At 37.7% G+C, this 27,465-nt stretch overlaps 1 protein-coding gene across 1 annotated transcript; it reads right to left on the reverse strand.

The window, feature by feature from the left end:
• Nucleotides 1-562: 562 nt before the first annotated feature.
• LOC114648209 (tumor necrosis factor receptor superfamily member 10B-like) lies at nt 563-27,176 on the reverse strand. The gene is made up of 10 exons (XM_051924196.1): nt 27,012-27,176; nt 16,599-16,749; nt 13,970-14,104; nt 13,422-13,536; nt 12,458-12,567; nt 10,988-11,095; nt 7,209-7,252; nt 6,437-6,649; nt 4,174-4,225; nt 563-2,280 (listed from the first exon to the last, which is right to left on the reverse strand). Exons 1-10 carry the CDS (start codon nt 27,045-27,047, stop codon nt 1,988-1,990), a joined length of 1,257 nt encoding a protein of 418 aa, XP_051780156.1. The 5' UTR covers nt 27,048-27,176; the 3' UTR covers nt 563-1,987.
• Between the last annotated feature and the right edge of the window lie 289 nt (nt 27,177-27,465).

Below are 27,465 nucleotides of genomic sequence, written 5' to 3' on the forward strand. Positions count from 1 at the left end.
AAGAATGTGTCTGTGTAAGGAGCTGATGGCTGGTCTTGTGCTCTGCGAGTCCCTCCTAATGTTCAGTTTATCTTCATTTTACTGTTAAGTTTAAAACAATTCAGACTTCAAACTTCTTCCATTTGCAGCTTCTGTTTTTGAAAGTTAGCAGATACTTGTGCATGTCAGTTAATTTGTAATTCACATGATAGAAATACATAATAAATAAACCATGTACTCTCCGGAATTCCACCAACTGCTAAACATTCATCCATCACTAAACGTGATACAGACAGGACTAGCAGCAACAATATTCCATTCCACAAATTTAGTAGTAGAAATCACATCTGGTACTCCTTACCCCAAAACAAACACATATAATGAGTGTTTCAAAACCAAGGGGAAGTGTTTTAAATGAAGATGTTAGACAAATTGTATGCGTATCCAAAAGTAACATGAGCCTATCTGTATCTGTGAGCTGCACATGAGGTACAAATTCAACAGGTCTGTGTTGAATATCTGTAAAATATCCCTTTAACCACCAAAAACCATCTAACCAGTGCAGTGTAAACATAATTGTTAAAAGTCCTGATGGCTTGTAATATGATTTCTTGTGCTTTTACATAAAAAAGTGAAACATACAAAATGGAATTTATACATTTTTTAATTAAAATATTCAATATATACATGTACTGTAACTGTACAAAATTCAATTTGTTCACATTTATTGGGCCAACATAGCCCTGCAACATCAATAAAATGTGAACTTAACATTCAAGGAACAAAAAAGCAAAGTTTTTTTTCACACAATTCCTTCAACTTAAATTCTACATGTCTTTGTTCCGGGTGCAAGAAAGACTGTGCACAGTGCTGTCACTTCAGTGTTTGCTGTTTCCTCACACTTGAATTTATCTCACTAGGAAAATCACATTTTTTCCTTGTATGTTTTAATATTAAGTTAAAAGTTAACAATTTCTTAAATAAGAATTTATATTCAAAATAAATTATCAAAATACTTAAAGAAATTGTATAAACAACACCATAACAATCCCAAAGAAGTCAAGAGTCTTATTGAGAAAAGGTACCAGACCCTTAAAATGGGAAAATGTCTCTGACTCAAACATTTCATTAATTCCTAAAAAAACTTTGACTTAAGTGCAGTAATTAACTATCCAGTTTTTTCCATAGGATTTCCCATGAAATGTGAGAGAAACAAACAATAATGAGGCATGTTTCAAATGAAGATTCTGAAAGGTTACTCATAATTGTTTATTTACAGGAATTTTTTTTCCTGTTCTCAGTATCCATGGTTATTGTTGAGGCTGACTTTCACATTAATCCACATGAAATTGTTATTCAGTATTGTGTAAAAAAAAAAACTTTCAGCCTCAAAAAGACTCCCTTTAAAAATTGAAAAAATTAAAACATTTTCATATTCATTTTCTTCGGATAGTTAAAATTGTTCATCAGAAGCAACTGAGATATCTTCCAATAAAAACACAAACTTCCCTGAAATCTGATATCAGTAAAAAAAAAAAAAGTTTCCTATGGAAGATTACCTTAGGAATCATATGGCTCATAGGAATACATCGATTTCATAAAGTTAATCAGCCTTGGGCTGGCAAAAAGTAATTTGTACAGCAGCAGAGATCTGTACCACTGCTGTTAAATAGGTTTCAGTGATTCTAGATGACTGAACACCATCAACTAACTCCTCATGTATATTTGTTTCAATGAGGTGCTTTCATTTTTGGTCACTCCATGCTGGCTATGCAAACACTACATGTTAATATTGTGCCATTGCTGAGGCTGATCTAGCAGTGCACTGCAAGCTACCAAAATTTCTGCAACAGAACCCGCCACAGCAACAGACCACCTGGCCTGGTGCTTAATGTGAGTCAAATCTTGGTACGTTTTTGTCTCTCTCTTAAATCCTTTCTTCATTCGTAGAAATCGGATTCTCGCAAGTTTAAAAAACACTTTCCATTTGTCACCATACATGTCCATGCTAGCCATTTGCTTTTCTATATAATTTTTTTTCTATAAGGGTTTTGGTTATATTTTCAGCTGTATGCTTCTGGTTCAGCTCATACAATGCCCTCAGCAGAGTGTTTATATCAGATTTGGCTCCATTGCTTTCCAACCACATCAGCAAGGCAGAGTGAAGCTCCTCATCTGTGCTTTTTGGGTGCCGGTAATGTGCTTTCTGTATTTCATTATCATCCAGTCCAATGCTCCTTAGGAACTTGGGCCGCTCCCGTACAAAAACAAAGCTGAAGTAGTCTAGACTTTTTTCGAGGGCTTAGGAAGAGAAAAGAAGGAGAGAAAACCATCACAAAGTTATCACTATCATGTATTCTTTACTCATTTGTTCCAATAAAATTAATAATCACATTTTAAATCACTTAAGTCCATTATCATCTTCTCCTTCCAATAAGACTTGTTATAATCCTCAGGTGAAAGTAACTTTAAAAAGTCGAGAAGAGACCAAAAACACTGTTCATATTGGTGCTGTGCCCAATATGTCAATAGTGTGAACTGAATGACTGTTTGCCTGTATTTGTTTTAACTATTCAGTTAGCTACTTAAACCAGTTCTTCCTAATAGACTCACAGATTTCTTTTCCATTGATTTCAAATTCTGTTTTTAAATTTTCAAAAATTTCAGTTTAACACAATGCGGAATAACCTTCCAGTAGGTCTCTTACAAATTCCGGTGAAATGAAGACTAATATTTGTTACTCTGATCACCAGTTTAGAATCCAACCTAGTGACACAACACATCAAAATGTCAGCTGATAAGTGGCTTCTCCTATTTCCTTATTTTAAGGTAAATCTGTTTATTAAATGGTTTCTCAAATAGCTTTGCCTGTTCATACAAACAGTCTCCATGATTTAAAGACATGATTGGGGATTGATGAAGTAAACTCCATTCTAAACAAGAAAACTGCATTTCCTATCACCATGGTGAACCTCGCATTAGTTGTAAATGACAAAAAAGTACTTCTGTAAGGCAGATCTTTTTTTAGGTTGTCGCTGAAGCTAACAGCACAGACTGTAGAATAATGAGAGGGGTTGTGGAAAGGTGTGTCTGAAAAGCATAACTCTTTTTTTATTGTATGGCTACAGCCTGAAAGACTTTCAGTCAAGCAGCCCACATCTTCACACTTCCACATTTGAGCCATTGCCTAAAACATTTTGCATTTTGCTCTTTCCTACAGTGCAGTGGATTCTGTACCAGAGGCCAAGACTATGGATATGCAATTAACCTGCAGTAAAAAATAGCAATATGTTCACATCTGTCATGTTTTCTTAAAATGTACTTCATCTAGTATCAACTAATTTGTTGTTTCAATATTATGGCATTTTTTTTAACGATTCAGCCTTTAAAACATCAATTATTTTGTATGAACAGGCATTCTAAAGAACAGAAGAGTTAGTTTGTGAGTACCTATTTTTGTGAGAGATCTTCCAGATACTTTAAAATCTTTAAAGGTTTCCAATTCAGCTGCATGAGCCAGTAGCTTGTTTTAGATTTCTACAAAACTTTGTGTGAGTAAGAGCTTTCTGGTTTGCTTCTTAAATGGTTAGAGGAAGATATATGATTTTTTTTACTTGTTCCTGGTTGATAGAATTAATATAGCTTTTAAAACCTTCAGAAAACATATTGAATATGTACAATAAAATTTTATCGTGAAAATGTCCTAAACTCTTGTTATGTTTTCCGTGTAAAATATTACACATAATTAATGGTAATTTTAAATACATGTAAGAAGTTCAGAGACAAATAAAATTAACATTAATTAAGAAAGAAGTTAAATAAAACATGGGAACCAGACTTTTGAGTAAGAGACAGACTGTAGTAGAAATCCATAGCTACTCTATCTCTCCAGTGGCATACTGCATGACAGTTTTCTTATAAAATAGACACTTATGTAAAGTCTACTCAGGTAGTTTTCAATAATTCCTACATAGTGGAGACTTCATCGTCAAGAATATTAAATTTATAGAATTTTTAAAGGTGGTGTGTTTATTCATTCTGGTGGATTTGTTGGGAGTGATTAATGCAATGTAATCCAAGACAGAAGACAGACATTTGCAAATGATGAGTTATTGTGCCCTACTGTAAAAACTAACTGAACATTCTAACAGTGAATAACAATTTGGGATATTAGCTAGCCACAAAAATGCCCACCTTTGTCCTGATCAGGAATAAGAAATGGGATCTCCTCTTTGAAGTCTTCTGCCTGCAAATGGAGAAAGAAATCATTAAAAATGAGCTGTAAAACTAGCAGTCTTGGACAGCTTTAATGCCTACAAGCTGCAGTCGTGATAGAAACTCTTTAAATTACATATAGTTACTTCTTGGAGTAAAATTTATCAGATTTCTTTTCTCAATTGATCTTTCCTCACTCTGTGCCTTAATTCAAGCCCTGATTAAACAAGGCCAAACTTCAAGACTGTAACATAAAACAAATGGCGGAAGGGATCTCCAAGGATGTATGTGGAAGGATAATAGAATGGTCTAAACTAGAAACTTAAAGAAATAAAATAAATTTATAGATTTCATGCGTCTGGTGTATAGTGCTTATCTTCTAACAAAAATGTTAGATTTCACAAATTTAAATCTTGCACATATATTCCCAAGAAGTGTTTAGGGTAAAACTAAAACTGGAATGTTATCATATGTACTACAAAATACTGTTCATTCCAATAAATGACAGAAAGCAAACATTAATGCTGAATACATCGAACTGGGATATAGAGAGTGATTTTTTTTGTTTAATTTTTTCTTAAGTTATAATTTCAGTTTGCTGCATGTATATATATGTATATATACTAGCCATGTGCGCCCAACTACGTTGCGTGTGTTAAAGTTGTCTGTGAAGGGCTCCCTGTTTAAACGTGGCTGCCAGTCGTGAACTGGGCCCTTTGTCGCACAGCATTATGATTTTTTTATATGGGAAACAAAATTTCAAAACAAAACCCTTGGACATTGATTCGATAGGAACGGCCTACTCGGAATCACTGTCCAAATAGTAATTATGTGGTGGTGTAGGAACATTTCTGCTTCTCTCAGTTCACAGTCCGTCTCGTTTTCACGATGCTGTTGTTTCCTTTCACGATCTCTTCTCAACCTTTCTCCAATCTCGCAGGTTGCTTTGTGGCAATCCAAAGAGTAAGGCAATATACACGGAGCAATGGTTATAAAAGGGGGACACATAGGTATCCAGGCTCTTTAAAGCATAAATAGGGATCACTTCACTGACATGTGAGCAAGCCAGGGTACAACTGTGAAACGTGCAGCACTCGCCGGCTACAACGTAACAATAATAATTTCCGGAACGTGCTGTTACGTTGTCATTCATTTTACCCACTGTCTTTCTTTCATTCATATGTTACGTAGGCACGTACCTTTTATCTTCGGCAATCTCATTCTCTAACCAGGCCTCAGGAGCTAACCCGCGTAACACTGTCCACCACCCCTTTCGTTATTCCAGCACATTGTTGACATCCGTGAGTAACAACAACGTACTAAACTGGAAGGTGGTCTACGCATGCGTGGAATTCACGGACAAAGATCAAGATCCAAATGAAGATTATATATAAAGATATATATTGTGGCGGACGGCTGGGGAGCCTGCACAGCCAGGACCCCTGGAAGGGGGAAGGGCCGGAAGTGGGACAATACCTCCCCGGGACACTAGAGGGCAGCCACCCTGGTTTGCATGGGGGCCAGAGGATCGGAGCATAAAAGCTCAATCCTGTTGGGGCCCGTGGCCACTGGCAGAGGGCGCCCGGGTACACCCGGAGACATGGACTGCAGCACTTCCACCACAACAGGAAGTGCTGCAGGAAGGTCATCATGGAGCACATCCGGGTGCATTATAAAAGGGGCCGCCTCACTCCATTCAGGGAACCGGAGTCGGGTGGAAGAGGACAGAGCTTGCGAGTGGAGGAGTAGAGGCGGCAGGAGACTTGTGAGTTTAAGTACTGTTTGGTGCACTGTGCTGTGAGAAGGAAGAACTGTGAATCAAAATGTGTGTGTTTTGGACATCTGGCTGTCTCAGTGTCTGTCGGTGTCCGGGCATCTTTCACAATATATATATATATATATATATATATATATATATATATATATATATATATATATATATATAGACACACACACACACACACAAGTTACATGCACACATGGAAGCGGGCACAGTAAGCTTATTTATCAGTTTTCTCATTCTTGCAGCCATAAGCATCAAATATTGCAGCTTTCTTTGCACAGACAATTTACTGCACTGGTTGTCACATGACAGGAATTGTACTGCTGCTACTCTTGGTAGTGATCACTTTGGAATAGTAATGCAGATAAGATTATACTCTCACATACTGTAATCTCTCCAGTATATTTAAGGGGCGGACAGGTCAATAGTTTAGAATTTCAACCATATTATAAAACTCACCGAGGATTCATTCCCTGTAGAGGACTCTGAGTTGTTCTGGAGTGGAATGGTGTTGCACACTGAGGGAAGGCTGTTTTGTGATGAATGTGCTGTGCCAATGCTCCCTCCTATGCCTTTATCTTCATCTTCATTTTCTGTTTGTGTTTTCTTCAGCATTAAACTGTTGTTTGCATTATTCTGCCTCTCTTCTTGATTTTCTTTACTTTCATTATCCTGTTAACAAAGAAGTTCTACTCTGAACCTTGCTATTTTATACAAAAACATCACAACTTTATGCTCTGCAAAACATTCTAGGGTTACTTTCTATGGTTGTTTTTATTGTTAAAAAACAAAAGTCATTATATCTACTTTTATCATTTTAAATAACAAATCTACTGAGAAACAGGTAGTGTGGTGTGGTGTAATGGTTAAGGCTTTGGACTTCAACCCCTGTATAGGTGTAGGTTCAAATCCCACTACTGACACTGTGGGACCATGAGCAAGTAACTTGACCTGCCTGTGCTCCATTTAGAAAACCAAAAGAAATGTAACTAATTGTATCATAAATGTTAGAAGTCGACTTGGATAAAGGCATCAGTCAAATAAGTAAATGTAGAAACATACTTTTATGGGCCATACATGGATCACCCAACAAACAGAAAGGTGGTGAGTTCAGAGTAGACCAAAGAGAAAGCTGGCTGGAAGCAGTCACACTAATTGTGCCACTTTATTTGAGATGGCATAGCTGTCCAAGACATGAACAATGCCAATATGGGAAAGAAGTTGAACTGACCTGATGTAACATCTTGCTTGCGGATTCGGGGTCATCTTCAGTATCTGAAACATTTAATGTGGATTTAAAATTATTATCTTGATGAAAAATATCAATATATATCAATATATTTGATGGAATAGTTTTTATTTGACTTATAAAAAAGCTGGATTTTTCAATAAAACTGTACTTTTTATTTATGACCATTTATCTTTTGCATTATTTTGCAAATAATGTACTAGAAGATCTCTTGGTGCATTTACTGTTTTTTGTACTTAGCCCATTTGCTTTCATGAATGGAATGCTTTGTTTTAGAAAGTCAACCTACTAAATTAATTTTACACCTAAACCAAAAGAACATTATGTGCAACTGTTTCTCCTAAAAATGAAGATTTTGTTTATCATTTAAACTAGGGGGCTTTGCCCCCTGCTCGCTTTGCTCACCAACCCCCAGGCCTGCACTATGTGCTAGCCTCTTTGGAGTTGATGCCACTCGCATATGGGGATGCAGATGTACAATTTAAACAGATTGTTATTTTCATGGGAATTGTTACATATGCATAATAGAGCTAACTATTTTACATTACAGCGAGTAATTAACCATAGTAAAATGTAATAATTTGAAAGTAAATTATGTTTCATGTTGCGTTAGAATTACTCATTGAGTAATACGATTTCCTTCTGTATGGCTTTGAAATTAACACGCAAAAACTTTTTAAACTGACACTTTTACTGTAAAACTTCAGTAAAAAAATGTTTTAAATTAAATTTCCATCAATATCGCATGGCATAATGATTCTGTGTTTGGACTTTCCTTGTGATAACGCAACGTATAACTGCCCATGAGTGAACTTCGTTTCTTTCTATAAATAAAATGAGTTTTTCGATTGTTTGTCTCTGAGATTTGTTAATTGCCACTGCAAAAGCTATTCTAATGGGAAACTGTTAACGTTTTAATATGAATGGCATATCAAGATCTCCTTTGTTGTCTAATGTTATCCACGGAAGATGTACTACATTACCTTTCTTGGATACATCCTTCTTTCAGTACACAGTAATTCGTGCGGTGGAAGACTGGACAGTGTTAACGGTTTAAGATATTCTTTGGGATATTATAAGTTGATATTTTCATGTTCCACACGATTACCACCAACTGTTTCAGCATAGTCTATTGATATGCATTTAACCAATTTGCCGTGTAACTGATGGACAATTTTGGTGTTAATTTGTTTGTCTTCATTGTTTCTCGATGTTAGGATTGCCCATGTACTCATTTCTTCTGTTGATAGCCCTTCATGATTAAATTCTTGAATAAAAATTGGACATAATACATCTTTTTTAATTAAGAACTTAAAGTGAGGAAAACCTAAAAATTTATAAGAGGACAGTGTGCATGTTTGAATATGGTTGAGATGAGGGTGTGACTTGAAAAAATCTCATGGCAAAAGTCTCGTCTCACAGGACTTCAAAAAATCTCTTGAAAGATGTCTTGTCTTATCACAGGAATTTTATATAATAGAGAGATATTGTGGGTTACATGACCTTCATTCAAATATTTTTAATTAATTTTTTATCAATGAAAATAAAGTTTCAAAGGCAACTGATATTCTACTGTACACCTATAAATAATCTGAATGACACACCTACACCTATCAGCCACAACATTACAACCACCTGCCTGTGACGATGCGGGTTTGCTCCACGATCCCATCTTGCTTTTGGGAGCCCTTGAACCCGACACCGTCGGTAATGTCAACGATGAGCTTGGCAGTGAGGCATAACAATGAAACAAGGGGATGGTGTAAAAGTGCCAAATGCTTTTGTTTTAAAACCAACAAAACAAGTGTTCAGATAAATAGTGCAGTGTATCAAATATCCATAAATAAATAATCCCATAAAACAAGTGAAAGATGGAGGTTAAAATCCAATAGAAAGAAGCCTTTAAAAAAAAAACAACGAGGTTAAAACAATGGCTGGAAGCAGTCTCTTTAAAAACACAAAGCCCAGTGCCTTCTATTACTGGTGACTCCCCTGTTTCTCCACTTCAGGCTATGCACCAGGGGAGTCACCCTACATGCAGCTGACCTTCTTCCCAGTACTGGTCTGGTGGCCAGCAACCAGGACGCTCACACTGGGGTTTCCATTCTAACCAACCTTCTCCTGGTCACTCCTGCTCTAAAAAAGCGCTCAGCACGAGCGGCCACTACCGTCGGCCCTCGGGTGCCGGCCAAACACCCCCTCAGGCTCGCCTCTCCCAGCTGCCTGCATACAGCCGCGAGAGCCTCTCTCTCTCACACACACACATCGTTTTTTTCCTCGCTGCTTCCTTCCTGCCTTCTTCCTTAACCTCCGTTTCTTTCTTTTTCTGTTCCTCCCCTTACTAGCCGTCTCGCTCTTCTATATATCACCGGGACGTGGATCAGCTGTGGCAATCAGCAGCTCCTGGGAACAATTATGGATGCGGATGACACCTCACCTGTGCACTTAAGTGAGAACCGCCAGCATCACGAATTCCCCGGGAACCACTCGGCCACACACCACCACACCCCCTCGCTAAGCCACGAGTGCGGTGATTATTTATTTTAAAAGTGGCCTTTTTGACGTCAGCTGTGGACCCGCTATACCACACTGCCTAATACTGTGTAGGTCCCCCTTGTGCCACCAAAACAGCTCTGACCCATCGAGGCATGGACTCAACAAGACCTCTTTAGGTGTCCTGTGCTATCTAGCACCAAGATTTTAGCAGCAAATCCTTCAAGTCCTGTAAGTTGCAAGATGAGGCATCCATAGATCTGACTTGTTTTCCAGCACATCCCACAGATACCTGAGCGGATGGAGATCTGGGAAATTTATAAGCCAAGTCAATTCCTTGAACGCTTTGTCATGTTCCTCAAATCATTCCTGAACTAATTTTTGCAGTGTGGCATTTTCCTGCTGAAACAGACCACTACCACAAAGTAACATCCACATGAATGCCAGAACAGAATGTTTCCTAGCAGAGCATTGCCTAAAACATCACTAACTTGTCTTCTTCCCATAGTGCATCTTGCTGCCATCTCTTCCCTAGGTAAAGGATGCACACACACCCGGCTGTCTACATGATCTAAAAGCAATTGTGATTTATCTGACTTGGGTACCTTCCTCCATTATTTCATGGTCCAGTTCTGATGCTCACATGCCCATTTTACGCACTTTCTGTGGTGGTCAGGTGTCAGAATGGGCGTTGTCACTGGTCTGCAGCTACTTAGCCCTATTTGAAGCAAGCTGTGATGCTCTGTGTGTTCTGTCACTTTTCTCTCATGGCCAGCATTAGGTTTTTCAGCAATTTGTGCTACAGCAGCTCTTCTATAGGATAGGATCAGATGGACTGGCTTTTACTGCCTTGGGAGCCCATGATCCTGTCACCGGTTCATTCATTATCCTTTTTTGGACCACTTTTGGTAGGTACTAACCACTACATACCATGAACACCCCACAAGACCTGCCATTTTGGGGATACTGTGACCCAGTCGTCTAGCCATCACAGTTTTGCTCAGATTCTAACTCTTTCCCAGTTTTCCTTCTTCTAACACATCACCTTCAAGAACTGACTCTTCACTTGCTGCCTAATATATCCAACCTCTTCACAGGTGCCACTGTAATGGGATAATCAACGGCATTCACTTCATGTGTCTGTGGTTTTAATGAGGCTGATTGGTGTATACTAAAGAAATGATTACAGTATTTGTCATTCACTGCATATATAAATAAAACCATTTTTAAATATATGTAGAATTCAGTGATATAACTATTTCACCTACTTCTAGTACTTTGTTGCCGATTTTTCTTCTTCCAGAAATAAATTGCCAGAAGTATCACAACTATGATAACTGGTAACAAAATGGCCAGATATATTCCATGTGAAGAACCTGCATATAAAAAAACAATGGTAAACACCACTGACCATAATCAATTACTGAATTAAAGGTATTTACAGCATACCAAATCTTGACAATAGTTTTATCATGTTTTTCTTACTTCTATAAACTAACACATTCTCAAACTCTCTTAATTGAATTCAGGGTCAAGGGGTGCAGGCACCAGAGCTTATCCCAGTCAGGAACCAGCCTTGGATGAAGTACTAGTACATTGCAGGGCCCTCTGATACACATAACAATGCTCAAATACAAACGCACATAAACCAGTCTTGAATCACCCTTTAGCCTAATGTGAATGTCTTTGGGGATGCATATTCAATTAACTGATCATAACATTAAATCCCTTGAAAATATCTGTCTCGAGCCAACAAACTGATGCGGCAGATTACTAAATGTGAGACACTCTGCAAATCTGTAGTTTTTTTTACATTTTTCCTGTGTCTGTGTCTTTTTTTCCTCTGAGTGTCCTGGGGTTTACTCCCATATCATCAAACATACACACGTTAGATTAACTGGTGATTCTAATCTGGCCCTGTGTGGGTATATGAACAAGGCCCCTAATGAACTGGCAGCCTGTGCAGAGCTGTTTTCTGCCTTAAGCTTAGTGTTGCTGGGACAGGCTCTGCAAACCTGAGTTGAATTGAATAGGTTTGAAAATGTTTTGTTAGTTTCACAGTTTCTTGATTTTCTATCGTTTTATTCTCTGACTTAACATTTTTCTCATTATATTTTTAAAAATAAAGTGCTCAGTGGAAAAGATTATGAAGCAGCCAAAGACATTCAAGTGTCATAGCTTTAAGGATATAAGTATGGTATGAAAATAAAAGTTTCAAGGAAAAAAGAAATGATAATCAAAAATATTTTGCAGCAGTGTTGCAGTGATCATGAATTAAGATAGAACAAAAAAACTAGATTATCTGAAAAGCTTAAAAGAAACTTACATTTTTTCATCAAACAGAAGGCAGCCTAAAACAATAATTAACCCTAGCTAGGGCACAAGTTCTTCTCAGGGTTCATCCACATTCAATCACAGCAAGACCTTTACATTTGCCAGCTAACTTCGCATGCATTCTTTCATTGTGCAGCAGGAAACCCGAGTACACAGTTAAAGTTCATGAGAATAACAGGGGAATGAGCAAATTTCATTGACAGTAACTGGGCTGGGATTTGAACCCAGGATCTTGTCAACTACACTAACTACTGTATCAACATTTGGTCTCACATACATTATTAAGTATTAAAATGTAATTTTGACTCATGCAGTTTTGAAATTTGGAGTACAATCTGTTAAGAAATAAACAGTAGTAGGCTAAAATATTCTAAGCAATGATGGAAAGACCCTGACAGGCTTACCTTCTTCTGTATTACCTTCCTCTTCAGGCTTTTTAGTAGTAACGGAACTGCCACAATCAGTGTCTGTGGTTGCATTGCACCGTGTAATTTCAATCTCGCCTTCTTTACATCTATCAGTGAAAATAAGTAAATAAATATAAAAATCAAGCAAGCACATAATCAAACAGAGTCTCCTTGTAATCAGTTATCTATTTGTTCATCCAACTTTAAGCCACAGCTGTTTAGCTTTTACCCAAAACAAAGAAAATAGCATTACAACATTCTTCCTAAGGTATGTTGATCCATCTCGGATACAATATGTACACACTGTAATGCTTAATCTCTCTCCTGGCAGTCAAGAATGAAAGCAACAAGGTAAAAGCAAGAAAATATAAATTATCACAGTCCAGTTGTGAATAAGGGAGCCCTTGTCCATGAGGAGTTCTGTGATGCTATTGGCTACCCATTTACTGAACTTACTTAATCCAGTTATAAAGTATTGGGAAGATGGAACTCAATCCAGAAGCAGTAAGTGCAAGGCAGGATGGAGTCGTTTATGGTGCACCAGTTAATCACCAGGCATGCTAATGCATATACCCATACTCACTCGGCCAATTGAGAGTTACCAATCAATCTAATAAAACAATATTTGGGATGTGAGAGGAAAGATGGATTACCTGAAGAACAACACATGCAAACAAAAAGTAATATGAAAATTCCACATAGCTAGTGATGGGGTCTGTATTCAAAAACCATTTTTAAGAGCTGTAAGGCATCATGTACAGTAAGTGACTTATCTAGCTCTCAGTCAATCAGTGCACCACATCAGGGATTACAATCTGCAATCTCAATGTTTCAGAACTCCTTACTTAAACGGGGTGTATAGCATTTGACACATTATATAACCTGTCAAGTTATATTTTCTACTTCCTGTTGCATTCTAGTAAAAAGAGTCCAAAAAATGAATAGAAGGGGAGGAACATACTTTTTGCAGCGTTTACACACTTCACAAGGATGGTTAATGTTGCAGAAGAAGGAGCCTTCTCGACACTGGCATATTCTGTTCTGCTTGACAGTACATTGAGACACTTCTTCTTGATCTGAAACAAAACAGTAAACATCTGTAAGTTCTGACTAGGTGAAGATATTTGTTCAGTCCTACACCTCAATATTAAATACCTAATAATGTTAAAACAAATTCCCTTTTAAGCCAAATTCTCATAGATAGTTCTTAAAAGTACGCTGAACTTTTCTTATTTCTTAGTATATTTCTTCCAATTTAACACCTTAAAAACATTACAATGGTCTATAAATATTAGGGTTCAAATCTATGAAACGCGAAGCTATCTAAACTTTTGTCATTCTGAATCTCCATGTAGTACATTTAATATGAAAACAAAATTGAATATGTGTTGAACAATAAAATTTTGGCATAGAAATATGTTTATTTATTTTGCACTATTTTTAATATGCAACAAACTGAAACATTGGAACTAAAGAGTCTGGTTTTTTTTGGCTCATTTGACCCCTTACCAATTGATCTGCAGGTTGTGCAGGGACGGCATTGCTCCAGGCCATTCTCGTAGCTTGTGTAGTCTACTCCAGGAGTGCAAGGCTCACAGATACTTGCTGTCATATCTGATATACAGTGATTTTTCACATGTTCTCCTATAGGAAAAAAACAAGAAGAAAATTCTAGTTGTCCTAATACTTATACTGCCCACATAATGACTAGAACTAAAAATACATTTTATGTTTAATCACATAAACAACTAAAAAATAACATGAGAACGTGATTATAATCCCTTAAAATACTGTTTCATTTAGATCAAGAAATGTAATCAAAATACAGTGACGACATGGATATGGCATCATGACAAACAACAAGATATTTTATAAAGTAACTATGTTAAATGGGTCTGGCCATTTGAGGGCCATATGATCTGGTTTTAGAAAAGAAAGTCTAGGATTTTTAAAATAACAGTCGCTTCACACCATAACCACTGTGAATGAAATAACTTTCTCACTAGGTTGGTTTTGAGAATCTCAATGTATAAATATTAATGCCAATGAAAATTTTGGAAAAAGTCATGTAAAACTTCCAAAGGTGGTTTCTAGGGTAAAATTTAAATAAACCAGTAAATCTATTTAAACAGGATTTGTAAACAAATTCAATTTTGAGAATTCTTGCGTGTAACAATGCAGAATGAATTTGGAAAATTGGATCAATGATGTGCATTTTATGCTGACCTGAAGTGGAAGTAAATTCTAGAATGGGCATGTGGACTATGCACTGTGAAAGAATGAATGAGTCGCTCACTCTGCTCGGTCCATTTGATAACATTGTGTTTCTGTTGTTCCTAAACCCAAAACAAGTAACCAATCAGCTTTAAGGTTAGCCTCTGACATCATAAATCACAACGCAGAAAGGCCCAAGATTTCATATCCTTTAATGCATGATTACAAAATTCTTCTTAACCTTAAGAATTTAGATGAAAATTTTTACCTTAAAAATCTAGACGAGAGTTTTTTTTCCCTCCAAGTTCAGAATATGTGGCACACTTTGTATAAATGTTAAAATAAGAATCTTTTTGGAGGAATTTTGAGTGCATTTGCATGCATTTTCTGTTTTATGATGTCAGCACTGACATTAAATCTGATTGGCTGAAGGTGCATGGCTGTGCTGAAACAAGAAATTTGATTTGGTTCCAAGAACAACAGAAATATAACTATGTCACATTCAATCAATTTGTACTGTTCATTTTTTGTGGTCTATTGTATTTTTTGTTTGTTATAACATCCCTGGGCGGCACAGTGATGCAGTGGGTATCGCTGTTGTCTCGCAGTTAGGAGACCTGGGTTTGCTTCTCCGGTCCTCTGTGCATGGAGTTTGCATGTTCTCCCCGTGTCTGCGTGGATTTCCTCCGGGTACTCCGGTTTCCTCCCACAGTCCAAAGACATGCAGGTTAGGTGCATTGGCAATTCAAAATTGTCCCTAGTGTGAGCTTGGTGTGTGTGTGTCTGTGTGTGTGTGTGTGTGTGTGTGTGTGTGTGTGTGTGTGTGTGTCCTGCGGTGGGCTGGCGCCCTGCTTGGGGTTTGTTTCCTGCCTTGCACCCTGTGTTGGCTGGGATTGGCTCCAGCAGACCCCCGTGACCCTGTAGTTAGGATATAGCAGGTTGGATAATGGATGGATGGATATAACATGCCTTGTAATGGTGCACTCTGTGAAAAGCATTCTGACTAAAAAGTGACATGAAAATCTGAGCCCCAAAAATCATACTAATTTAACCAAATGTTTTTGGCACTTATGGAAAAAAATTCAGCAAATGAATTGATAATGTTGCTGTTATTTGTTATTTTCTGGTGTCTAAAGTGTCACTGGATGACACTAAGCTCATTAACTAACCTGTACCCATAGATTCTATTGAAGGGTGGTGCACTGGGTTAGTGTTCCTACTTCACAGCTTCAAAGTTTAAATCACAGCCTAGGAAATGCCTGGTTAGAATTTGTACATTTCTACACTGTACATTCTCCCTGTATCTGAAAATGTCCTGTCTTTCTACCTGTTTCCCAAATATGTGCTTATTATTAAATTAGCAACTTCAAATTATCAGCTGTGGATCAGTATGTCCTTTGATGGTCTAGGGTCCCATCCAGGGCTGCTTTCTGTTTTGCACATGCTGCTGCTAGAAATGGTATTGGACTTATAATAACCCTGAATTAATTAAAGGAATTGGATAATGGAAGGATATTTTAAGTCAACCTAGATAAAGGTCATTGCCGAATATACTGTATAATAATAATAAAGTAGTAATCCATATTTGTTAATGTATTCCTGTTGGCACTTAAAGGTATAGTCCACCTTTCAGTGCAACTGTTAATCATTGCTAAACATTTTTCCTCCTCTGTTTAATTTGCACCCTCAACTTTTTCTGAATTCTCATTAAAGCAATTGATAATATTCCACAACGTGCCCTTTTTAACCCGAGTATAAAATATTGAATTCTCCTTGTTCTGTATTAAAAGCACACTTAGTCAGGTGTATTTAATCTACTCTTGGAATTAATTTCCTCTCACAACTCGCAACATGAGTCACAAATACAATGTGCAAGAATCATAATCTATTCAATGAACACTCTGGGGTTATTCTAGCTGCTTACCAGCAGGGCATTTGATGCAGCACCGTCCTTGATATTGATACGTATTTTGTGGACAAGAAACACCTCGGATGGTTCTGTTTTTCAGGGAGTCACTCGCTCCTGCTTCATCACTCCCTGAAACTGGTTGAAGCAGGAAACATGTAAACAAGCCCTACAATAGGAAATTAGAAAAAAAAAATTACTAGTTACAATATTCAGAAACAATAGCTTCTGTCGATATTTTAGCAAGTTTGTGGTGACTAATCAGAGGAGAGTGCAGTGTCTGTTCTAAATATTTTCCAATATCGGTTACCTTGACTGCTTCAAATTAACTCATTAAGAGTCATCTTTCATATGAAAATGTTTAACTGTTCAACTGCTAACCAAAAAAATTCTACTTTCATTTCACAGTTAAAGCAAGAAGAATAAAAACATACAGTAACTCTGATTTGTAAAACATTCTATTAATAACATTTGGTAAAATTACATTACTTCTTTTCTTTGTTATAAACCACTCTAAAACTGAATTGTTACATAGATTGTTTTCAAGTGTATAAAAACGTCTGTCATATTACAGACTAATACAGAAATCCACGTATGATTGTCCGTAATGCATTTCAGTTAAGAAGGTGTTGTTGAGAGCCTCGTTAACCTTTTTTTTTCTTTTGTTATACCAACTCGTACCAGCAGATGGCAGGAAGCTCCTATCCGTTCTCTTTCCTTGCAAACACCAACAGCAAGAAACCGTGTCATATACTGTACACATGTACCACACACGTTTATGTATACAGAAAATGCTTCTCACAATACCCCAATAAATAAGCTAATGTTTTATGCCTACGAAAATATTTGACATGGAAAACAGGCATGCTGTGTTCAGTGCGTCCCTCCAAAGATCACTCATCTTCTGTGCATTTTTCCATTGGAGTTCAACAGCTGAATTGTGTCACTGCAGCCTGGCGCCCGGTTAATAGACAAATGCTGTGTCCACGGACAGGGCTCATTCAGTGTTATCGAGACGAAAAGATAACATGCACAAATGCTATAATGACCACCATATTTAAAAAGCCTGCAAAATGTTATTTTCATAGGTATGATAAACAGACTTTTTAAGTTAACAGTTACGTAATCAAAGTATGTTTAAAATATTCTGCAAATCAAAAAATAAATAAAAGTTTTTTGATGGCTCTGGATAGTACAAATCTATCAGTTTTGTTATATTTACTTTTCCAGTATCATCAAACGTTAAGACTGAGCACATACTGCACCAATTTAGGAATATGAATTAATAATGCTTAGGAGGAGCTGCAGAAACCCCCTGGAGAAGTTAGGTGGGTGGCACGGTGACCGGAGGACGGGGTATTGAGCACTGGGGTGTACCCTAGCATTTCTAGTATCAGGGCCAGCCTTCCCTCTGCCATCATACATTTTAACTCCACAATCTGAGTTTCCCCAAAACATTTCAAAGATCAATCCCACAAACATACTATCTTCATTGTGTCATACTTTGCCAGATCTATGAATAGCTCAAAGAAACTGCTTATTCACAGCAAAATTGTCAGTATTAAACTAACTGCTTTTGTGTTAAAAGTACGAGGGATGTTCATAAAGTGTCTGCACTTTTATATTTTCATTAGAAACGGTGAAGGCGGGAGGAGTAGTAATTGGGCATTAAAAAGTTGATACGACGCTGGAAAAATTGTATCGCAAACAAAGGTGCCTATGTAGAAAAGTGATATAATTTGTTTTTGAAATTCTTAATAAAGCTAAAAAAAAGTGCAGAAACTTTTTGAACATCCCTCGTAATACTTAAAACTGTACACTGTTTATAAGCAGTGTATAACACCTCTACTTTCATATCTTACACAATGTTAATATACCGTAACAATAGTAATTAACAAATACAGTATTACGCATTGTGTAAATTACAAAATTGCGATTAGTATTATACTAATATATCATTAGAGGCTGCTTCATATATAATGCTAATGTGTTTGTCCATATATTTCTCTATTTATGTTATTTTGCAAAGTCTGCTGGCTAATCATTTTATAATATGTCACTATATGATTGTGGACATATTAAGCAATGCCAGAACACCCAAGTTATAAAATAAGGTACATTTCTGTCAATTTTGAAAAAAAAAACATAATTATATTTATATAGCACTTTTCTAACCTTCTAAAAGCTCTTTACATAAGTAGTTGGTAACCACTTCAACCACCATCAATATGTAGCAATCACCTGGATGATGCAATAGCAGCCATTCTTGTACCAGTACAGAGATAGCCATTAAGGTACAGGGGATGATCAAAGGGTCAGAATGACCAGGCTGTGATTGGCAATTTAGTCAGCACATCTGGAAACAACCTCCTCTCTTTTTAAAAGATGCCCAGGGACCTTAAGCAGACCACAGAGTAAGCACCCCCTGATGGCCTCACTAACACCTCTTCCAGCAGGAACCCAAACTTTTCTTAGATGGTTTATCATCCAGGTATTGGCTGGGTTCAAACATGCTTAACTTCTGGTGGACTACCTGTTCTGAAGTGCAGGTGGTATGGCTTCACGTATTGTACAAAACAAAAAACTGAATGACACTGAAAAAAGGGACTAATATAAACATAAATTAATTGACAAAATGCACCGCCACACTGCCCAATAGCTATGCTACCAATCCTGTTTCACTGTTTGTTCAAGAAGAAGTCAAGTTGTAATTTGAGGATCCTTTAGTGACAAAAACAACACTATGTAACACATATCATGCATCTGCACTTTAGTGTGAAGAAAACCTTTCCAACATTTCTCTTCTCTTGCCCTTCTTATGAAAACGATTACACAATAAGCACTGTGACCTGCTGGATAACAATATGAACTTTCAACCAGTATAGTACCAGTCCATTCCCTGCCTGTCATTCACTGTGGGAAAACTTCTGCCGTTTCAGCTGCAAAAATGTGGCAACATTAGTACTATAAATGTTCAATAAAAGTGTCAGCTATATAAGTTATATTATAAAAAGGAATACTGCATACGTTCTTGATGAATTTGTACAGGTTCTGAAAATCCTCTATGAATAGCAGCATGTAAAACATGGAGTGTTTTGTTCTTGGCAGAACTTTAAACACTTGATCCTTTCTTTGAAATCCATCCATCCAATTTTTGTTTGGTTATAAATTGATCTATTTGTATGGAATGACTACAATAAAAATTAATAAAAAAAAAAAAGAAAAAAGAAATCCATCCATCCATTTTCCAACACGCTGAATCCGAACACAGGGTCACGGGGGTCTGCTGGAGCCAATCCCAGCCAACACAGGGCACAAGGCTTTCTTTGAAATGCATTATTTAAAATAAAAAATATAAATTATATGTATTATATATATTTAAATATAGGAATATATATTATTAATAATAATATATTTGTAAACAGTTTCCTTGCCCTCACGGAGATACACTTGTAAATCATGTTTTCTTAATGCTCATTTGGTTTTTTGTTAATGCTCATTATAAAAGGCACCATATAAAATAAAGGGCAGATGGTGTCTTACAAAATCAAGAGGCAATACTGCTTACGTACAGATTTTTTTTTTTTAATTTAGACGACTTTGGATTAAGTGATTTTCTTCATTTCACAGTCAGTCTTAGAGAGAATGTTTGAATGCCCTGAGCCCTTAGCCATTACACCACAGAACCTTGTTGTAAAGCATGCTCTGATGATAACTACTCATTGTAAACAACACTCTGTAGGAAAAGGACTGCTTCTGTTTGTGGGTGTTTGCAAAACATTTTCTGAAACATTCTTCATGTAAGTCACCCTGTAAAATACAACAATAGATAAACTCTTAGAGATAAAAATGATCTCAAGAAGTCATGAATAATAACGATTTTTAGTTTCAGAGAGAAGCGAATTTCACTTTTTCCTTCAACCTCCATAAACATCTTACAAGCACTGCTATGTAAATATGCAGACAGCTTAAATTTCTCATTTAATTGATACAAAATTATTTTGTAATTTCCTTTCTTCCACATTTACTTAAAGAAACCAGATAACCCAGATTCACGCTGGTGTTTTTAGAACAATGCAGCCATCATGGAAAAGCCACCTCACAGACAGAGGCATTTATCATCTCAGAGGCACTTCCTTAGCTAAAGCCTTCAAGTCCAGCCAAAAATCAGTGAAGCTGGAACCTCCGGCTCCAAACTTCCTGACTATTTGTGCAGCCACTGGCGCTTACAAAGACAAAGACTAAAGACAAATAAAAGCAATCAGACCTTATTTCATCATACTTTGACAACATGAAGAGGTAAACTTCACCATTTCTCATAGTCTAGTTTAATAATAACTGTCGAAAATGTCAATTTTCTTAATAGCAATCGCCCACATGATTTTTCCATACAGTTTTCAGCTAGGTTTGTATTTCCTTGTTTGTTCGCACAGAGCTCTGAACGACTTTCTGAATGCTTTATCAACTGTACATTCTCAAGCTTTCCCCACTGAATGTTTTAAGACAGGATTAGAGGGAATTGTGGATCTCGCTCTTTAACATTTATTAAGCACACATTAAAACTAAATTCAAATAAAAAGAGTTCAGGTCAAAACTATTTAGATAAGTATCAAAAGTCTTCAGCTTTAATGTAATTTAAACTGGAATGATGCAGAAAGTGTACTAATAGATTTATCAAGACACACTTTATTTGACTATTTAAAAACACTGTTCTTCTGGTGCAAAGTGAATAAATTCCATGTTTCTAGGAAATGTAAGAGCAGGTCTTATTAAAACGCTTAAAAGAAGCCTTAATAGCATTTACGGGAACTAGTTTTGCGGCAAGCCACAGGAAGGGCGTGTCTGGGTGCGCAGGTTATACCTGAAGCGACCTTTTAAGGAAATGGCAGTAATGTCACTCAGGTGACTAATGGTGTTGAAATCATCTAGCGGTAAACACCTACTGACACTCAGCACCTGCTGACTTGACTTTGGACTGCGAGCTCCTCACAGCTGAACTCAAAAGCGTTCGTTTAAATGAAGAAGCGCTGGGGGCTTTGACTCTGCCTGTGAGGTGTCATATCAGCTTAAATACATAAAATCTACACACATAAAGAATGCACAGTTAATTTATCTCGAAGCCTTTTTTTAACTGGCTGTGATTGACCCTCGGGTCGAGAGGGCAATGCGAGTGCCAGTGATTGAGTGAAGTCCGTTAAGTTAATTTGCAGATTTAATTGGGCCTGCTGTGCACACGATTGTTCCAAGACCCAGCTTCCAGTCCGGAATATGTTTGGGTCCAGTAACAGTTGACCGATATGATACTATTCCTCAGTAGGAAAATCAAATACAGAAAGACCGCATTTGAAAAAATAAGCAAATGCTTGCCCGGTGCGTGAGCTTGAACAACAAGATTAATTCGCTCACTTAATCATCCGGCTGCGATTTTGTTTGTGATAGTTATGAAAACTATCCACTTGCTCGAGTCTTGTACACGTTTCTATCTTCATCAGCGCGATTGCGTAATACAACTGAACAGCGCAGCCACATGCGATCTCACACCACGGAGAACTCAATCTGAATGACTCAGCGACAAATATATAGCCCACCGTTCAGCTTTTTTGGACTCCGTAAGTCTACTAATGGCCTATCGTGTAAGATGGGAACTAGCCAAGGACGCTCACTTGCACGTCTTTGCGAAGAAACTCACACAACATTTTGGAAAAGGCAGACTAGGCGGAGAAGACATCGCCCCGGGAGTCGAAGCCTGGTCCTTGCGATGTGGAAGAGCAAGAAAATCCTGAAGTGCGAACGAACCACCGTGTAACTTAAACGTATGCATAACTTGACGCACGCGTTGTAAAAGTCATTCGGTAGACGTTACTTTTTTTTTTTTTTTTTTTCCTAAACCGGTTATGGTCATGATCAAATGCGCAGATAGTCCACACCGCGCGATTCGGGAGGAACACTAATGTGCATGAATATGCGTAACATGTTAAAGACACAGACATGTAATTGCTAAAGAAAATGAATATATGTTCGAAATGAAAGGAAACATTTAAAGGCATTCTCACTTGTTTCATTATACCACTTTGTCTCCAGTAATTCAGCAATCGTCTGGTTATGCAGAACCACTAGACTCACTACAGACTTTCAGCCCACAAAATCATGAAAAGCAGTTTATGCCTATGATATCAAAATCTCCAGCCGTCATTCCAACCTATGCACATAAGCCAGGAACATTAAAGACAGCAAAGACAATTTTCCAAAACCTCCCACAGTAAACCTTACGTTGCATGGTTCGTGAAGTAAAGCGCTTTACATGAACCCTGCAGCATGTCTAATGTCCATCCATTTAGCAAGAATCTATCCCAGTAATTATGGAGGTATACTCTTAAAAATAATGATGTCAAAGTAGCTCTTCAGAGTGATGCCAATGAGGAACAACTTTTGATTTCCAAAAGAACCATCCACATGAAAGTTCCGGAAAGATGATGATAAAATACCACCCCATTAGTAGCCATTATTTTTAAAAGTGTATCAAAAATACCTGGACAAGGCAACTGTCCATCTTAGGGAGAACACACATGCACAGGACCAATTTAGCAATGCCAATCACCTAACCTGCATGACTCTGGACTGTGGGAGGAAACCAGAACACTGGGAGGAAATTTGCTCGCACACAGTGAGAACATGCAGACTCCATGCAGATAATACCCAGGATGTGAACCCCAGTCTCCTTACCATAAGGCAGCAACATTACCACCGCGTCGCTCCCCCTTAAAAATACATACAAGTAAAATATACGTGTTATCCATTAGCTGCAGTGGACTGGTGTCCAGTGCAGGATCCTGCCACTCTTATTCCATGTGACCCTGCCCTGAAAGATGATGGTTTAGAAGATGAAAGAATAAGTATTTATTTATTAATAAATTATTTATTGCTGAATTAGCTGTTACTTTCATTATTGCCTAATGCCTATGACCATGAATTGAATAAATAAGATGGGCAAATGATAATCTTGAAGTATTTCAGCAACATAATAGAAGAACAAATTTTTTGTCATTTAATCCATGCTTCAGATATGTGACTCATCAGATTCACAACTATAATTTCAGTGTGACAAAATATTAGTAACTCTATGTTTGGAATGAAGGTTTTCATTTTGACACAATTGCAGGCTCTGTGGCAACAGCTAGGTCTTGTGGTTTTCAGCCACAAAGTTTTCAATAGCTTTTTGTAAAATAAACTACACTGTCAGTTCTCACAACGGAAAGTCTCATTTTGAAGTGTGGCCTGCTATTGAACTTCCACTTGAAACAGATCTCCTATGGATGTTGGGAAGTGATTTGTCTATAAAAAACACAAGCCACTGATCATGATCATCTTAAGGACTTAACTTCAGGCCGTTTTGGGGATTTCCACAGTAATACTGAGCAGTGCAAGTACTTCTCAGGTTATGGGTTGGGAAGAATGCACCAACTCCTCCATGCACCATGTGAGTTAGGTAAAATCCAATGCCTATAGCAACACTGAAAAATTAATCAAAAAATAACTGAATAGTAATGGACAAAAAATGATATCCACTTTGGCGTGCACTCTTATTTCACAATAGCAATAGATGTTTAACCCAAATTAAGCAAATAATTTTGTTAAAGACAGACAAAACAGTTTTTCTCTGTTAATTATGCATTTCTGATGAGTGTTTGATTAACCTCACCTTCTGGGAATATATTGAGATTGTGGAACTAACATTCCCACCATTTTAAATAGATTCAAAATTGTTTATTTTTTTAATCCACCTAGTCCAGTCTGGAAAGCTAGGAATCAACAGCATCACAGCAAGGTCAGAATCAGCCCTGAATATAAATGCCACCCAGACAGGGTCTTAAAGAGATTAATGTTACCGCATTTTTTGTTGGTAAACATTGCATATATTGGGTAGTATTACAGGAAGGACCTTCAGCACGCTTCACGACCATCATACTACCTGGGGCCATTAGCAACATTTTGTAGAATTAAAACAAATATTTACTGAGAAAAATCACCCAGCATGGTATAGTATTTGGTTGCAACACTCCCAACTGTATTTGAACCTTCATTCATAAATGAGAAATGACATTTCCCACCAACACATTTTACAAAAACAAAGATCACAAAAATGCCTCAATCTTCACCTTCAGTAAAACCACAGCAATGCAAAAAAGTAGGACAGTGTTTCATTACTTCAAAGGTTCTCAATGCTAAGATACCGCAAAGGAAATGAAATGGTTTGTCTGTCACTCTTCTACCGTTTTGAAACAGATAATCAGTTATGCATTCATTTTCCTTATACTTCTTTGTGAACTGTTACATTAGTTACACATATAACATTCTCAGAACTACTTCAGGGTTGGAGTGGTTTGGAGCCTATCCCAGCAATTGTGGGCACAAGCAGGTAAACCACCCTGCACAGGGTGTCAGTCCATTATAGAACACACTCATACACACACGGCCACACTCACACGGGTCAGCTTGGAATCACCAGTAAACCTTAACGGTGTGTGTTTGGGATGGGGGCGCAAAACGTATGCAGAAACGGGAAGAATACTTAGACACCACTTGGACGAGGAGTGCGATTCAGTCCAAGAATGCTGGATCTTGGAAGCAGCAGCATGTATTGTTGTCGCATGTTCAAGGGTAAGTAAGCAGCTCCAGTGGCCTAATGATATTAGCCCCTGGTTAAAAAAAATACAAATCCTGTATACAGAAAAGTACTTTGTTTCATAGTACTTCTGATCCATCCAATTAACTGAACGCACTCTAACTCTGTCCATCGCTTTAGAAAACTTCTTAGGTAAAGTTGAGTAACACAGCTAATGCATACATAAATACAAGACACAAATACAGGGTATGCAGAGTATGCACTGCATAGGAGCTCCCAAGAATGTGCATATATATATATATATATATATATAGAGAGAGAGAGAGAGAGAGAGAGAGAGAGAGAGAGTTTTTCACTCCTATTAATAATTTGCTTTATAAAATGCATGAAGAATCTTGCATACCCAGTCAAAACATCTCTTTTCCCCCAGTATATATTAAAGGAGACACAGTGGCGCAGTGGTAATGCTGCTCTTGCAATAAGGAGGCCAGGGTTCATGTCTCAGGTTCTCCCTGCATGGAGTTTGCATGTTCTCCCCATGTCCGTGTGGGTTTCCTCTGTGTGCTCCAGTTTCTTTTCACAGTCTAAAGACCTGCAGATTGGGTGAACTGGCGATAGTAAATCGGCCATGGCGTTGGTCATGTGTGCATATGATGTTGGTTTTTGGCGCTTTGGAAAACCTCCTAATATGTAGGAAAAAAAACGTAATCTTTAATGTATGGTGGGCACTAACTGATTAAAGAACCCCGATGATCAAGTGTGTACGTCTAGTAATGCCTTAGTGCCAAGTGGAATGTCGATCCACTCTTGAAGCCCGAATAGATTTGGGCGCCCCGCGACTATATATATAAATATATAAAGTAAATTATAATGGGCATTTTCACCCCTCCGGGTCACAAGATTTCGCGCAAATTCGGACATCAACAAATCTTTTTTAGTTCCAAATGAGTGTTTTTGAGTTTGATCGAGCTATCCGACGCCAATAATGCCGATCGGGACTGCCCCCACGGCCCAGGTCCTTAAATCCACAGGTTTAGCACAGGCTCTTTCACTGCAAGCCCGGGCATGCCCGCAGGAACCGGGTACACCACGAAGCCAGGTAAAGTTGGTAACTGTACCTCGAGTTGAGTACCGAACCACTTCTCAAGTGCATAAGTCTTTTCAGCCTACAAGTTAGCCGCAGACATTAGTTACTGTAAATCGCGTGCCATGCCACGCTGTACCGGCCTCTGAGAGAACTAAGCAGAACTTCTGCCCCTCCCCTTTTAAGTTAGTCATCTTTTCGCTTTTCACAAAGTCGCAAGCCATCCCAAGGCCAACTCGAATTTGGCACCAGAATACTTAACCGATTTCAGTACTTGTTATATTTACAGCTGATACATACATCGCTTTTATTGTAATTCGTAAAGGTTATACATAACACTAATGCGGCGTTTACGACTGTAAAATGCTGTGATTGTGGGAATATATCGACTTCTAAAAAAAATTACACAAGACAATACACCACCGCAATAAATAAAAAACAGCAGCTCACTCTGCCGGCAATGATTTCTTAAAACAGATTTTTCATTGCGTGGGAGGAGTTGATGAATACAATTTAAACTTCATAAAATGAGTCACATCGAGCAAGACAAAATTAAACAAGAGAAATGACGTGTCTGTGAATAGAATAACATCTAATAAAATGCTGACTTAATATACTGACGTTTAAAAAGCAAAATCCACCACACTGGTTTTGTATGCCAGCGCTTACGTATTCACACGATCATCGTCCTCGCCAAAAAAGTTTTTTTCTTCATTTTACTCACCATATAAATAATCCATACGCTTTTTAAAAAGTTCATAATAAATTCCTTGGTTAATACAGTTATCTACGTGTAGTTTCCCTTTGTTGTCAGTACATATTGTTCATAAAATTCTTCATTAAGTCTCTTCCAACTTTCCCCGGCTTCTAACTAAATAAAACAAGATAGACAGAACACTGTACAAAACTTATAGCATTCCGGCTGTGGGCGTGGCGTCAGGCGGAGTCTTGTTCTCATTGTAGAAAATACCTGTCAGTAATGTGACGTAACAAGTTTGCGTCATGGTAGCCTCCTTTTTGACTACATGACTCCAGTTTGCTCGCACGGCGCGATTCCTCTGAAACTGAATCTGGATGAGTTTTGTCACACGTAGCGCGCACACCACTGTATTGCGAAAATTCACGGCCTACGAGCTCCAGTGGGTTTCAAGGGGTTCTCGTCGGGTGTTTTCAAGGAG

This window comes from Erpetoichthys calabaricus, chromosome 1 (assembly GCF_900747795.2).
Source record: "Erpetoichthys calabaricus chromosome 1, fErpCal1.3, whole genome shotgun sequence".
Classification (NCBI taxonomy): domain Eukaryota; kingdom Metazoa; phylum Chordata; class Cladistia; order Polypteriformes; family Polypteridae; genus Erpetoichthys; species Erpetoichthys calabaricus.